Genomic DNA, 15,185 nt, shown 5'->3' on the forward strand with positions numbered 1-15,185 from the left:
TATCACACCCTATGATTTCTGCATTTTGGTTTCAACAACTGTTGTGATACTTTCAGCAGAACACTCAACTCATAAAACCCCTCCAAAAAAACCAAACAAACGCTTGAATTATTTTTCATGGGAATAACACAATGGACTGGATAATTCATGCTACACTGTTCTCATCAGGTAAGACAAATTTTGTGCCTTCGGATTTTTCACTCTGTAATAATTAGAGATGGCACTATACCACTTTTTAATGTCCGATACCGATTCCAATATCATAAATTTGGATATCTTCCGATACCGATGTGAATCCGATATACGTATTTTGTAATCAATAAAACTGTTTTTTATAAATATCTTGCTGCATTTTGTATAAGTTCATACTCAAGTTTAAAAAACAAGAGACTGAAGCTATTCTGTTATACCTGTATGCAAAAAATACACTCCACCCAAAACATTTTATAGTTCAGCAACACTGATCAATCTAATAAATTTAAACCTACACCATCCTCCCTATTCTGGTATTTTAAAGAGTACTTACCTACCTAACTAATAGGGTTGCCAACTCCCAGCAAAAATATTAGGGAACCACCCCCCGCCCTTAATCGATGTAATCAACTTTAATTTAATGCAAGTGTAAAACAAATGCACAGAAATCAATTATTTTTCTACAATAATTAAATAGATTCAACATCTTTCTTCAACAGAATTGCAGACTGCCAATACTAATGTATCAGGGAGTGCAGAATTATTAGGCAAGTTGTATTTTGAGGAATAATTTTATTATTGAACAACAACCATGTTCTCAATGAACCCAAAAAACTCATTAATATCAAAGCTGAATGTTTTTGGAAGTAGTTTTTAGTTTGTTTTTAGTTTTAGCTATTTTAGGGGGATATCTGTGTGTGCAGGTGACTATTACTGTGCATAATTATTAGGCAACTTAACAAAAAACAAATATATACCCATTTCAATTATTTATTTTTACCAGTGACACCAATATAACATCTCCACATTCACAAATATACATTTCTGACATTCAAAAACAAAACAAAAACAAATCAGCGACCAATATAGCCACCTTTCTTTGCAAGGACACTCAAAAGCCTGCCATCCATGGATTCTGTCAGTGTTTTGATCTGTTCACCATCAACATTGCGTGCAGCAGCAACCACAGCCTCCCAGACACTGTTCAGAGAGGTGTACTGTTTTCCCTCCTTGTAAATCTCACATTTGATGATGGACCACAGGTTCTCAATGGGGTTCAGATCAGGTGAACAAGGTGGCCATGTCATTAGTTTTTCTTCTTTTATACCCTTTCTTGCCAGCCACGCTGTGGAGTACTTGGACGCGTGTGATGGAGCATTGTCCTGCATGAAAATCATGTTTTTCTTGAAGGATGCAGACTTCTTCCTGTACCACTGCTTGAAGAAGGTGTCTTCCAGAAACTGGCAGTAGGACTGGGAGTTGAGCTTGACTCCATCCTCAACCCGAAAAGGCCCCACAAGCTCATCTTTGATGATACCAGCCCAAACCAGTACTCCACCTCCACCTTGCTGGCGTCTGAGTCGGACTGGAGCTCTCTGCCCTTTACCAATCCAGCCACGGGCCCATCCATCTGGCCCATCAAGACTCACTCTCATTTCATCAGTCCATAAAACCTTAGAAAAACCAGTCTTGAGATATTTCTTGGCCCAGTCTTGACGTTTCAGCTTGTGTGTCTTGTTCAGTGGTGGTCGTCTTTCAGCCTTTCTTACCTTGGCCATGTCTCTGAGTATTGCACACCTTGTGCTTTTGGGCACTCCAGTGATGTTGCAGCTCTGAAATATGGCCAAACTGGTGGCAAGTGGCATCTTGGCAGCTGCACGCTTGACTTTTCTCAGTTCATGGGCAGTTATTTTGCGCCTTGGTTTTTCCACACGCTTCTTGCGACCCTGTTGACTATTTTGAATGAAACGCTTGATTGTTCGATGATCACGCTTCAGAAGCTTTGCAATTTTGAGACTGCTGCATCCCTCTGCAAGATATCTCACTATTTTTGACTTTTCTGAGCCTGTCAAGTCCTTCTTTTGACCCATTTTGCCAAAGGAAAGGAAGTTGCCTAATAATTATGCACACCTGATATAGGGTGTTGATGTCATTAGACCACACCCCTTCTCATTACAGAGATGCACATCACCTAATATGCTTAATTGGTAGTAGGCTTTCGAGCCTATACAGCTTGGAGTAAGACAACATGCATGAAGAGGATGATGTGGACAAAATACTCATTTGCCTAATAATTCTGCACTCCCTGTATTGACTCTATTAGTTACCAGTGTTGGGTAAGTTACTTTAAAATAGTAACTTAGTTACATTACTAGTTACTTCTCTCAAAAGTAACTCAGTTACTTCAAGTTACTCGTTACTTTCAAAGTAACTAGTTACTAGGGAAAGTAACTTTGGTTTTACTCAGAATTCTCTTGTTAATGTGTTGCTTCCATAACTTTGCCAGTCTTCTAGCTTGCTTACTTGCCACAAGTGCACTGTGCCACCTACCAATAGAAAGGAAAAGATAATGTGCATATTTCCACGAGAGAAATCCCACGCCTGGACCGTCATTGACTGCTGCCATGATTCTAGCCTACGTCACAGCGTCATGTGCGCTCTTTTACATCCAACACAAAAACTGCAGTCGTGGTGCTTTCGATTGTACTCAGAACTCGGAAATTCTGCCTTCTGAATAGGAAGATGTAGGAACACCAGACTGCAGATGAGCTGCATACAGGGCTGGACTGGGACAGAAAATTGGCCCGGGCATTTTGACTAGAGACCGGCCCACCATTATAGGAAAAATCATAAAGCCTTTGAATGAAAACAAACACTGTTGTGACAGTGATGTTCACTGTTCTGATGGTATATATGCATCAATCTATCAATCGTTTGTTGTAAGATTCAGATAATTATTTTTTAAAAGCGAGACATTTTAAATGAGAATAAGAAAGAAAAGTATTTCTTTGTGCCCCCCTCTCCCTGTTAATGCCCTACATGCCCCCCTGGCAACACTTTGCTAGACCCGCCCCTGCACAGTTACCAGCTGTCAGCTAGCTATAAAAAGGATCCTGGTGTTATTTGTCTCTCAGAAACAGTTCATAACTTCCCTTCAACTCATTCATGTCACCTAAAAGGTAAACCTGTTTCTCCATCACCTGTCAGCTCTGATGATCCAGTAAGGACATCTCCTGGTTTCATCTTCATGTTTCCCTCTCACCAGATAACCAAACCATATCATGACCAGCAGCTTTTACAGCTGTGGCTCCAGCAAACATCAGCTGATACTAGAAATTAATATTAAATAAATTCTAACAACAGCTGATCAAGCTTAAACGTGCTGCTGTTGTTTAGCGCGACATCCGCTGGTTTCCTCTTTCGGCGCAAAGTGAGCGATAAACAAACAAGAGAGCCGATCAGCTGATCATTGATCAGTTTCATGATTGAAGTAGAAACGGGAGAGGGAGGGGGGAGAATGAGAGAAGAAGAGGCAGCTGTGCAGCAAAGACACAGAATAACTCCAGCTTTGTGCTTTTTCATTGTAGCTGAATTACGGGACAAACTGTTCCTTTTCACCTCAATAAGAAACGCGTAATATTTTCTCTGAATACCAGACGGGACGGTTGGCAACTCTAATAACTTATGAACAAAATAAAGTTCAACATCATTAACTTCATAGCACCACCCAGCTGTATAGAAACTCCGTCATGCTAGCTAGCACGCAGTACGGAAAAAGTCAGCATAACGAAAATAAACTCCACCTAAACTTGGTTCATATCTGACCCAGAGAGACTGCAGGTCATAACTTCTTACCTGAAGTTCAGTTCACACTTGGACCGGCGGCCGCCTCGGGTCTCTTTTCCTTCTGCGTCCCCTTTCCTTCATCCACCTGCTGGCCTCCACCACTTGCTAATGTTACTGAATCTGTGGAAGCTCCGCGATAGCCACCACACGAAGTAACGAGTAACGACCTATCTAAATCCCAGTAACGAGTAACGCGTTCCTGATTTTGGCATAATAACTAGTTACCGTGCTCGTTACCACAATAATAACGTAGTTACTGTAACGCGTTACTTAATAACGCGTTAGTCCCAACACTTAGTTACTATATACAGTAATGGATTTCTATACATTTAATCAGATGACCACTTTTGTTGTAAGATTCAGACAATTATTTATTCAAAGTTTTTAAATGACAAACAAAGAAAAATATTTCTTTGTGCCCCCCTTTCTTCTGTTATCTACCTTTTTTTGCCCTGGCAAAACTATTGCTGACCGCCTGCACATTACCAGTGTCATTTTAGAAGTGTATCTGTGTATATGCATTTCGTCATAAGCTAATCAAGAGAATGAAAGCCTTACCTAATGAGTTCATGACACTATCCTACAGTCCTCCTCAGTCTTCCATGACAAAGCTCTCATTCAATATATACTGATCAGGCCTCTGTACATTTACTAGGCCTAGCAATACCTGTGGCGTACATACTCGCATTAGCTTGCAGACACAATGATTGCATGCCTCCATCTTGATTTATCACAGTGTTACTGCTCCATTGTTCATAGGTATCTATTTCAGTTCACTTCGGTTTCTTATCAGCTCTCCATTCAGCCCTCTTTTTCATATTTACACAGTTTCTATACTAGACCAGTTGATGCCAAGTTTCTATCTGAGTCAAGGCGAGCAAAGAGTTCTAATTAGATGGTGCGATAGTGACAAAAACAAGACAGTGTACAGAGTGCCTGTCCTATTCAGTTCAGCTTGCAAGTGACGGGACGAAATAATGGGCGTGCCAATGAAGCCAGGGCACCCACTCTTAAGGTAGCAGGATAGCGGGACTAGATACAATAAAGAAAATAAGCTGAGATTGCCCCTTCCGAATCCTCCCCCCGAAACTTTTAACGCCGACATTCCGTAGTACAAATGTCTGATAATAAAGTTCTAACTTCCCTTCAACCTGTCACCTAAGGTACCTTATACGTTCACTCTGATATTCAAACTCCTGTTTCACTTCAGTCTCACCGTACCACACTAATGACAGCTTAGTGTGGCTCACAACATCGCTGACTAGAAATTTAAATTCAACAAGCTACTTAACGTGCTCTGTTGTGCGTTGAGCGCAAAGTGGGCGATAAACAAACAAGAAAGACGGGACTTGCGCAGAAAAGCCGATCAGCTGATCATTGATCAGTTTCATGTTTGAAGTAATAACAGGAGAGGGAGGGGGAGTGAATGAGAGAAGTAGATGCAACTGCGCAGCAAAGACAGAATAACTCCAGCTTTGTGTCTATTTTTTAATTCTAGCTGAGTACGGGACAAATCGCTTCCTTTTCACCTCAATATGGAACTCTGATGGCCAGTCCAGCTGTGGCTCAATATATCAGTTGTTAAGCTTAACGTGGAAATACTATGCAAACATTCAGGGATGAACTTACACACTTGCTTTACTTCTCTGGGATAGTTTTCGCCAAGATGAAATGGAAAGGTCTGGCAGACTTCAGTGCTCTATCACTAACACATACCGCTCCAATGCGCCGAGCTGGGTTACGCCAAGTAGCGCGTTTTGTGAGGTGATTTTGTGATACTTCGGATCGGATTACATTTTGTATTTCTCTCCGATATCCGATCCAGTAATTTAGGTCAGTATCGGACCGATACCGATACGTAATATCGGATCGGTCCATCTCTAGTAATAATAAATGTGTGCAAATATGGGACGGCTATGTGCCAGTGCAGATGCAGAGAGGTCTATTAACACATAGTGAGTGAGAAAGGTGACTGAAGAAAGGAAAAACTCAATGCATCATGGGAATCCCCAGCAGCCTACAGTCTATTGCAGCATAACTAAGGGAGGATTCAGGGTCACCTGGTCCAGCCCTAACTATATGCTTTAGCAAAAAGGAAAGTTTTAAGCCTAATCTTGAAAAGTAGAGATAGTGTCTGTCTCCTGAATCCAAACTGGAAGCTGGTTCCACAGAAGAGGGGCCTGAAAACTGAAGGCTCTCCCTCCCATTCTACTTTTAAATACTCTAGGAACAACAAGTAGGCCTGCAGTAGCGAGAGCGAAGTGCTCTAATAGGGTGATATGGTACTACAAGGTCATTAAGATAAGATGGGGCCTGATTATTTAAGACCTTGTATGTGAGGAGCAGGATTTTGAATTCAATTCTGGATTTAACAGGATAACTATATTGAATGTGGAATCTGCCAATAGACAGGAGAAATATGCTCTCTCTTTCTAGTCCCTGTCAGGACTCTTGCTGCAGCATTTTGGATTAACTGAAGGCTTTTTTAGGACTTCCTGATAATAATGAATTACAGTAGTCCAGCCTAGAAGTAATAAATGCATGAACTAGTTTTGAGAGATGAGTCCACTGTCAGAGGCTATAAGAAGATCATCTGTAACCTTCACTAAAGCTGTTTCTGTGCTGTGATGAGCTCTGAAACCTGACTGAAACTCTTCAAATAAGCCATTCCTCTGCAGATGATCTGTTAGCTGTTTGACAACTACTCTTTCAAGGATGTTTGATATGAAAGGAAGGTTGAGAGATTGGCAAATTAGCTAAGACAGCATTCTTAATAAGAAAAACTGTAGTATCCAAAACTAACATGGACTATAAATCATTTAGTGAAATAATATCCAGAAATACTTTAGTGATGGTCATTACTGTATTTACATTTTAGCCTCTGCTAACACAAATTAAATGTGTGATTAGCTCAGTTAGCTTGTAGCTGTAAATAGCATAATTTTTTTGTTGTTGAAATTCACTGATTGAAAAAGTCTTTCATAAATAGTTTTACTGAAACCAACTAAACGCTTGATTATAAACCATTAGAAAATGGTAAAAATGGATTTAAGATACATAGATAATAAATTTATCATATCTGCCTTACTACCTTGTGCAGGGCTACAAAAAACAGAACATTTTACACCACTGTGACGTCATACTTCATCCATCCAACGTATTCATGACCCTGCACTCACCTTTGCTACAGGTGGTTATTTTTTAAATTCTTTATTTTTATATTTTAATGCTTGTTTTATTTTATTTTATTTTTTAATTGAACACTAGTATATATTCAGATAAAAATACACCTGAAATATATAAATGCACATATGAAAAAAAGCAAACAAGTGGAGAAGTACATTTTTTCTTTAACTGATGTTGAAAATATCAAAACATGTGACAATAAGGAAAAGCAGAACTTGAGGGCGTACCACTGTTACGAAATGTATTTCAAAATAGGTTTCGCAAAACTTTGAAATCATGACACTGTCATTGTTGAATGCTGTGACATGAAGCAGGAAACAAAAAAGTGTTAGCACTATGTGACGTTTTGACTACTTGTCAGGGTTCCTGGGTCGGTGACCCAGTATTTTCAGTTCTGTTCACTGTTTATCTACTGCCTGTTCCACTTCCTGTTTTATTGTGTTAGCCTTGGTCTGTGTGCGTTATGTTCAGTCCTCTTCCCATTAGTTCATTATGTTCAGCTGTGTACTCACCGGTCTCTCATTATCATTATCACCAGTCTGTGTATTTAAGCCCTCTGTTTCTACCCATTCACTGTCGTGTCATTGATGATGTCGTTCAGTTCAGTTAAGTTAAGTCAGCCAGCCATTCAGTCGTCCAGCCAGCCAGCCAGCCAGCCAGCCAGCCGGCCATTTTCTACCTCTGTTCTGTTCATCCACTCCTTATAATAAACCTTCACCAGTCTTCACCTACCTGCGAGTCCTGCATTTGGGTTCCTTCCTCCTCGCCTCCACACAACGCCTGACACTACTCTTAGCATGTCCATAAAAGGAAGGCTTTATTTGTGTGGCAAAAATAAACAACCGGACAGCTGTAGGATTGCAACAATACACGATTTTTACTGGACAGTAATCATAGCATGGATCATAGAATGGGTGTGGCACGTATTGATGAATCTGACAAACAGTTTAAGAGGAAAGAGGAATATGCACACCAGTAAAATTTTCTACACAATTCAATTTTTAGTACTGCAAAATAAGCAAATGTTACAGTATATTAATAGTTTTTCATACTTAGATAGCAACAGCATCTTTTCCTATGTAATACGTTTTATAGAATGAGCATATTGTTGCCTTGAGAGACACAAGATTAGAGAACCGTAAAGGAAATCCTTTTGCTAGCAATAGAATAAGAATCAAACCCAAACTAGATACTATCAGTCTAGTAAAAATCTACTAGTGATCGATTTTGTCACACACGTGAATGATTACCTAGGCAGTATATTCAAAGTGTTATCGTAGTATCGTGCACTTAGATCTACTGCCAGTTACCTGCCAGTATGTTCAAATCTAGTATCTGACTTTGATGCTCTCTAGTGGTAACTGTGGAAAGCTGTGACTGGATTCAAGAGGTGGAATCAAAGTAACACATACACTGTATGGAGTTCCTCATATGTGATTAGAATTAGAGATAATATAACCATGTTATCATCCTTTACAGTGGCTTTAAATAAAATTACAGATGTTCTTCCTTCTTCTTGAATTCTCAGTGTTAAATGCTGCACTTTGTTTCAATATTGATCCCGTGGCATGGAAGGCCCTGAATAACTCTGCTGCTGGTTTTGGGTACCAGGTGGTTCAAAGACAATCAGAGTAAGTCACAACATACATTGTTATGTTGGATGTCGATCTATAACTGCAGGTTTAACAATCATTTCTGTTAAGGCCCACAGTAAAAAACAGACAAGGATATAATACTTCTTAACAGGAAACACATGGGGTTTATTTAACCACAGTTTGCACTCTAGACTTCATCATTGTCTGAATTTATTTCCTCAGTTTGCTCGTCAGTGCTCCCCTTGAACAGTATTCACAAAATGGAAGAGGAAAAGTATATAGCTGCACCACATCTTCCCCAAACTGCCAAAATATCCAAATTGATGGTAGGTAACCAAATGTGATGAAACTCTGACAGAAACCATGTTGACATCAAAGAAATTCCCCACAGACGCTAGCACAGAAACTTGTTTAACTCAAATCACAATAAGTAAATATCTTAGTAAGTAACACTGAAACTTGATGAAGTAAAATAAGCAAAGAAGTCAATGTTATTAATAATGTTATTGTTACAATGTTTCTTTTGTAATTATTTAAAACTTTAAAATGAAGCAATAGTGAAACTGAATCCTATTTGCATTGATATTAAAGCTGCCTGTTATACATCCTGGTTTACAGTGGAGAGAAGTTTCGATGTCTAACACTTGTCATATCAAATGGGGAAGTGTTTCAGTCATGGTTCTTTGCAGTCATCGATTTAAGTCTTGTTTTTTTCCTTTCAATTGCCTTTTATTAGTATTTAAATTTTCAATACACTTTCAATACAGCACCCGATTTTGCAGTAAACATGTCTCTTGGTCTGACAATGAAAAGTGATCCCGCGACACAAAACACTGTGGTGAGTTACTGAACTGCAGACACTATGAGAACTTTGTTAAAAACACTGAGGAGCAACATTGGAATATGTAGATGCTGCCTTCACCATTATATTTCCAAAGGTGCTCCAACTGCCAAATCCCTGAATCCATCTGAGTTTAGATCAGGCAGCACAGCAAGAGAAGAGCCGAACCTTCCTTTGACAGCTGCACGTCCTCTTAGTATTAACGGATCATCAAAATTACACTCTACAAACTAAAAGCAGGAGAGTGAATATTATATGATCATTAGGGAAGTTGACAAATAAACTAATTCATTTAATTGAAGTGGATAAAACTTTGATTTACCAAACCAGTTAGTCTGCAAACATAAACTCTTCCCTCTCTATCAGGCTCCATGTACATTGGGGCTGATATGAAGATTAGATCAGTGATATCATCATTATTTATGTCCATGGTACACACCTCTGCCCCGAAATATTCACCAGTCTGATACTGTGTAAGAAACACATTATTTATGAAAATAGTCGCATAAAGCCAAGACAACAATTTGATTTAAGAAAGTATTTACTACCAGTTAATAATCCCATTCAGTTTGGTCTTGCTGTAAATACATACCTGTGATGCCAACGGCTCAATCTTTTGGTTTTCAAAGCTTTCTCTGTTAACAGCGACCACAGCTCCTCTGTGTTTATATCTTGGAGCACCAACAATTGTCAGGGAACCACTTTGGGTTTTAGCAGTTGCCATGGAGTAACCTAGAATTTAGGTAGGCAAAAAGAGAAGATAGATATAAAATCTGATATATGTATTTGTGTGAAAGAATTACAGCAGAGCTGTGATATATACATGATTACACAGTGTAAAGTTAGATTGTTAAAGCTGTAATATTCTTACCAAGATAACTGTCAGGCTCCAAAGACACATCCTCATATGTTTTCAGCTTCTGGCCTCCTAGTTGTGTATTGCACGTAGCCTCCCTTCCACTGGTTTGCACCAACAATAGACATCTGAATTCCCTACAGTGCAGACAGGAAATACATTTTATATACAATTTATTTTACCTTTAAAATCTGGACTCTTGTTTTTATAAAAAGTGTTTGAATCTCTCTTTCTCATGACTAGACTGTCTGGTGAGTTTCAGGTAGTTTTAATTACCTCGGGCACATAAACTGCACTGAATCCCTCTTGAGACATTTCCATTTTCAGAGAGACTCCACCGGTTTGAGATCCTGTAAAAATATAAAATATAAAAAGGTTTATTTATAGACACAACGCAACGCATTACACTAGTAATTTAGTGTAATGATATCTGTTTATTATAAAGGTGCCTCAGTAGTTATTTTTCATTTCACCAATACTTCGTGAAATCGACCTTTAGCCTCAAGCAATGATACAATAATGCAATGTAACATTTACAGAAATTTTATCAAAGCTTGCTAAATGTTAAATATATAATTTACCTTCAATGGAAAAAATTTTGTCCTGCAAACTCTGCCGGATTATTTCAAGTGCGTTGAAGTTCTGCACTTGAAACACGTGATTGTCTGAGGGAGACGATGCAATGGTGCGTAGTTCTTTTTTTGCTTCAGTCTGAATAAATGCATTCCCCACCTAGGGTTGTTTAAAACATGTGTTTACATTTAATGCAAAATTATTTATCTGATTTTATTAAAACTTTAATGCAGTTTAATACAAAGATTAATACAGTCTATGTTTCCATTATTAATTTAGCTTTTTTTATTTATTGAAATTTGAGCATGGTACTTTAATTAGATACCACTCCTGCATATTCAATGATCAGCTGTAAATGCTGGGAGTGTAAATGCAGCTCCTCGTCCAGTTCAATTCAGTTTAATTTTATTTATGCAGCGCCAAATTATAACAGCCATCGCCTCAAGGCGCTTTATATTGTAAGGAAGACCCTACAATAATACATACAGAGAAAAAACCAACACACATATGGCCCCCGATGAGCAAGCACTTTGGAAAGGAAAAACTCCCTTTTAACAGGAAGAAACCTCCAGCAGAGCCAGGTTCAAAGAGGGAAGGCTATCTGCCATGCAGATGCAGAGAGGTCTATTAACACATAGTGAGTGAGAAAGGTGACTGAAAGGAAAATAATCAATGCATCATGGGAATCCCCCAGCAGCCTACATCTATTGCAGCATAACTAAGGGAGGATTCAGGGTCACCTGAGTCCAGCCCTAACTATATGCTTTAGCAAAAAGGAAAGTTTTAAGCCTAATCTTGAAAGTAGAGATAGTGTCTGTCTCCTGAATCCAAACTGGAAGCTGGTTCCACAGAAGAGGGGCCTGAAAACTGAAGGCTCTCCCTCCCATTCTACTTTTAAATACTCTAGGAACAACAAGTAGGCCTGCAGATGCGAGAGCGAAGTGCTCTAATAGGGTGATATGGTACTACAAGGTCATTAAGATAAGATGGGGCCTGATTATTTAAGACCTTGTATGTGAGGAGCAGGATTTTGAATTCAATTCTGGATTTAACAGATTAACTATTATTAATGTTAATTTCTCCAATAGAGGAGAAATTAACATTAACAATAGTGTGAAAACAGTGTGATGGTATGGCCCGGGTTTCCATGGTTTCTGTGTAGGTGGCTCATTACTTTGCTCCATATACTGTAGGATCATGTGACTGTAGTCTAATAAATAACCAAAACACATTATTAGTATAAATTTTAAACATTATGCAGGTTTAAATAATGGAGGTACTTACCCCAATAGCAAATCGAACAATGTTTTGATTCCCTGCTTGCTGTGCTGCATTTCCCAGGTCATACCGGTCATTAGATTGTCCATCAGTAATTACTATCAAGACTTTCTTCACATCTGGTCTGGAACCTCTTTGTGGTGTGAAAACATTGTTTCTGTCAAATTAAAAATAAACAAATCTAATTTCAACATAAAACATGTTTTTACTGTGCACATTTTGATCATAGAGTAAATTGCATGAATGATTATTATTTTGCATGCATCCATCTTGTTTTGTATTATCGCTCATGACATTTTAGTATTTTGCAAATCTAGTTAATGCAATTCTTCATCAGTCAATACAGTTTTTAGTGTGGTCAGTCTCAAAAGAAAATTATCTGCACAGGAAGTCTGTCCAGATGATTTAACTGTAGTGCTTCAGTAATATCATTGCAACCCTTACACAACATGTCTGATGGCCTTAGCTGTGTAAGTAGATCCCTCCAGCTGTGTGATTCCATCGATTTCAGTCTTTAGTGATCCAGATGAGGAAAATTTCTTGAAATAAAAATGAACCCGAGGTAACGAGGAAAACTGGGAAACAGAAAACTGAAGAAAGGGAGAAACAATATAAAAAAAATATAAAATAGCCTTTTTTTATGGAGATAAATGAAAAGCAGGTGAAACTATTTGTGTCTGTAATACGATATAACTGACAGGTAGTACAGTGTCTTACCTGTGCATCAACTGACAGAAATGCCTGGATTAGATCTTCCACAAACGTCGTCATTGTTTGAAAATCAGAGACAGATACGCTGCCTGACCCATCCAACAGAAAAGCAATGTCTACTTGTGTCGGGCACACTATCAAATAAATGAATTGAAATTGATTATTTTAGGTTAATTTTAACATTTTAGCAAATCGACTATGAATACCCACATATTTAGACAATTAGTCTTTTATAAGAAGAAAGAAAAGAAGAAATTAAGATTAAGATATTAAATTAGTTTAAATGAGTCTTAAAACTGCTTACAGAAGCCTAATTTTGTTATTAAACTAATTTAGTTATTTGTAGCCTTGATTTTTGCATTCAGTTCTAATTACTTTAATTTTCTTCCTGTATTACAGTCATAGAAACAATGGTTTGTGCAGGGAAGAGGAAAATGGTGGAGATTTGGACAATACTTTTATTTTATTTTTTTTATTTATTTATTTTTTTGACCATGAAGGGACACGAGCATGATGGTAACATGGAAACCCCATCCAGGACATAAACAGCTGCATTAAACTGCTAACACAACATCAGATGTTTGCAAACATCTGTACAGACAGCATGCTAACACAACGCTTTGAATCAACCCAGAATGATGTTAAAGCTGAGTGTATAGAGCATTGTGTTCAAACTTACAACACTAAAAGAAAGACCCTCTGTACTGTATGTTCTTGTTACGGTTGGAATTTGTGTTACTGTGAGCGACAGTAGCCTCATGTTTACGTTGTTCTTATGTAACAGGAATACATCGTGATGTAACACACAACAACACAAATTATTTTCTCCAGGAAAACCATAATACATTACTTATTTGCATACAGAGCTTTAAAGAAGTCGTAAGTAGCTTTAGAGGGAAGTAAACTTCTCTGTCTCCTTTTAATTTTTTCCCCCAAAGATCTTGTGTGTATGTACTAGTCTTCTTGCATTTTGTCATGCATTGCATAACCCAAACAACCAGGCTTAGTTTCCTTTTTGTAATGAATTTGAAATCAAAGGGGGTGTTTTTGTATTTGTTTTTCAAATAACACTTTCATTTTACATGCAGATATGGTTATTTCATTCTGAATAATTGAAGAGACCATCTCAAAAAAAGTTCTGATAGCATTAGAATTAAATACATTTTTATGCTGTAGATTTAATCTTGGCTAGCTCAAATTTTACCAGCATTTGTTTCAGTGTTGATGGATTCAGGACAAATTAGTCCAGAAAAGCTCTTTGGATAAAACTATAATACAATTAATCCAAACAGACAATCTGAAATAAGGCTTAGAGGGGAAAACTGTAAACAAACAAAAAATAATCAACAAATCATACAACTTATAATAATAATAATAATAATAATAATAATAATAATAATAATAATAATAATAATTGGATTTATATAGCGCTTTTCAAGGCACCCAAAGCGCTTTACAATACCACTATTCATTCACTCTCACATTCATACACTGGTGGAGGCAGCTACAGTTGTAGCCACAGCTGCCCTGGGTAGACTGACAGAAGCGAGGCTGCCATACGCGCCATCTGGCTTATACTTATATTCATCTATGAGTAATCACATCTCACACAAACATAATTTTCTATTTACTGTTTCTGATTAACCCTTAATTGCTGGAATATATAAGAGAAGTCTTGAGACAGTTTCAGTTGATTTGAGATTATACAAGCACAAATATAAATGATTGTAAGACTATGTTCAAGTAAAAATGCAAGAGATTTTTATTAAGGAGGCACTCTAATTATTAAGGACACATTTTCACAAACTCCATTTATTGTTACCGTCTGGAGAAGAAGGTACAGGTGGTCCAAATGTATTAGATCGGTCCATGTGAAAACACACACCGTTGTACATGGTGATACTTTTGCAGTCCCTTGGAATTGTTGGACCACACACCTGAGAGGAGACAAAGTTAAGTTCCCATAAAGTCTCATAAACATCGGTTCAATCCTTATAAAATCAACCAAAACTGAAAAAAAAAAATCTCGCACGATCCAGCAGAATATGTAGATTTTAAAAAATAACTTCAGTCTATTTAAAGCCATTCAAATGTGTCCCTTAATGCTATTAAAAAAATCCATGTTAGAGGCCACCAAAGTATCTGGGGTGTGTAAAAACTTTTAGCGCATACATGTTTTTAAATAACAATTTTGCATTGACTTCTACTTCATTGAATATGCTGAAGTTATTGTAAACCCTGATTCTGTGAAGGACAGGTGGGAGGCACACTGGTTTTTCATGGGATGACCTTCATGCAACAATAACAAGACATATAAGGATAGAGG

At 37.9% G+C, this 15,185-nt stretch overlaps 2 protein-coding genes and 1 long non-coding RNA gene across 3 annotated transcripts; 1 reads left to right on the forward strand and 2 right to left on the reverse strand.

Moving 5' to 3' along the window:
• LOC102292565 lies at window positions 1–9,438 on the forward strand (the record flags this gene model as incomplete). Its single annotated transcript, XR_001335719.2, is given in 4 exon segments — window positions 1–168; window positions 8,534–8,636; window positions 8,823–8,926; window positions 9,368–9,438. It is a non-coding gene; the product is annotated as an integrin alpha-M (long non-coding RNA).
• An 81-nt stretch (window positions 9,439–9,519) lies between these two features.
• LOC121812303 (integrin alpha-E-like) lies at window positions 9,520–10,165 on the reverse strand. The gene is made up of 3 exons (XM_042214135.1): window positions 10,034–10,165; window positions 9,764–9,910; window positions 9,520–9,671 (listed from the first exon to the last, which is right to left on the reverse strand). Exons 1-3 carry the CDS (start codon window positions 10,163–10,165, stop codon window positions 9,525–9,527), a joined length of 426 nt encoding a protein of 141 aa, XP_042070069.1. The 3' UTR covers window positions 9,520–9,524.
• LOC121812302 (integrin alpha-M-like) lies at window positions 10,067–14,796 on the reverse strand (the record flags this gene model as incomplete). The annotated part of the gene is given in 8 exon segments (XM_042214134.1): window positions 10,067–10,173; window positions 10,313–10,434; window positions 10,574–10,647; window positions 10,879–11,029; window positions 12,155–12,305; window positions 12,593–12,738; window positions 12,866–12,993; window positions 14,682–14,796. Coding segments are annotated over 7 exon segments (855 nt in total), but the record flags the coding sequence as incomplete, so codon positions are not given.
• Window positions 14,797–15,185: the final 389 nt, after the last annotated feature.

This window comes from Haplochromis burtoni, unplaced genomic scaffold (assembly GCF_018398535.1).
Source record: "Haplochromis burtoni strain Fernald_Lab_line unplaced genomic scaffold, NCSU_Asbu1 Contig_520, whole genome shotgun sequence".
Taxonomy (NCBI): domain Eukaryota; kingdom Metazoa; phylum Chordata; class Actinopteri; order Cichliformes; family Cichlidae; genus Haplochromis; species Haplochromis burtoni.

Excerpts from the sequence above, each read along its gene's own strand:
- LOC121812303 (XM_042214135.1), bottom strand. The coding sequence starts at position 10,165 with ATGGCAACTGCTAAAACCCAAAGTGGTTCCCTGACAATTGTTGGTGCT. Across the intron at positions 9,911-10,033 it reads TTGAGCCGTTGGCATCACAG|TATCAGACTGGTGAATATTT; the intron begins GTATGTATTTAC and ends TTTCTTACACAG. Across the intron at positions 9,672-9,763 it reads TTTGCAGACTAACTGGTTTG|TTTGTAGAGTGTAATTTTGA; the intron begins GTAAATCAAAGT and ends TCCTGCTTTTAG.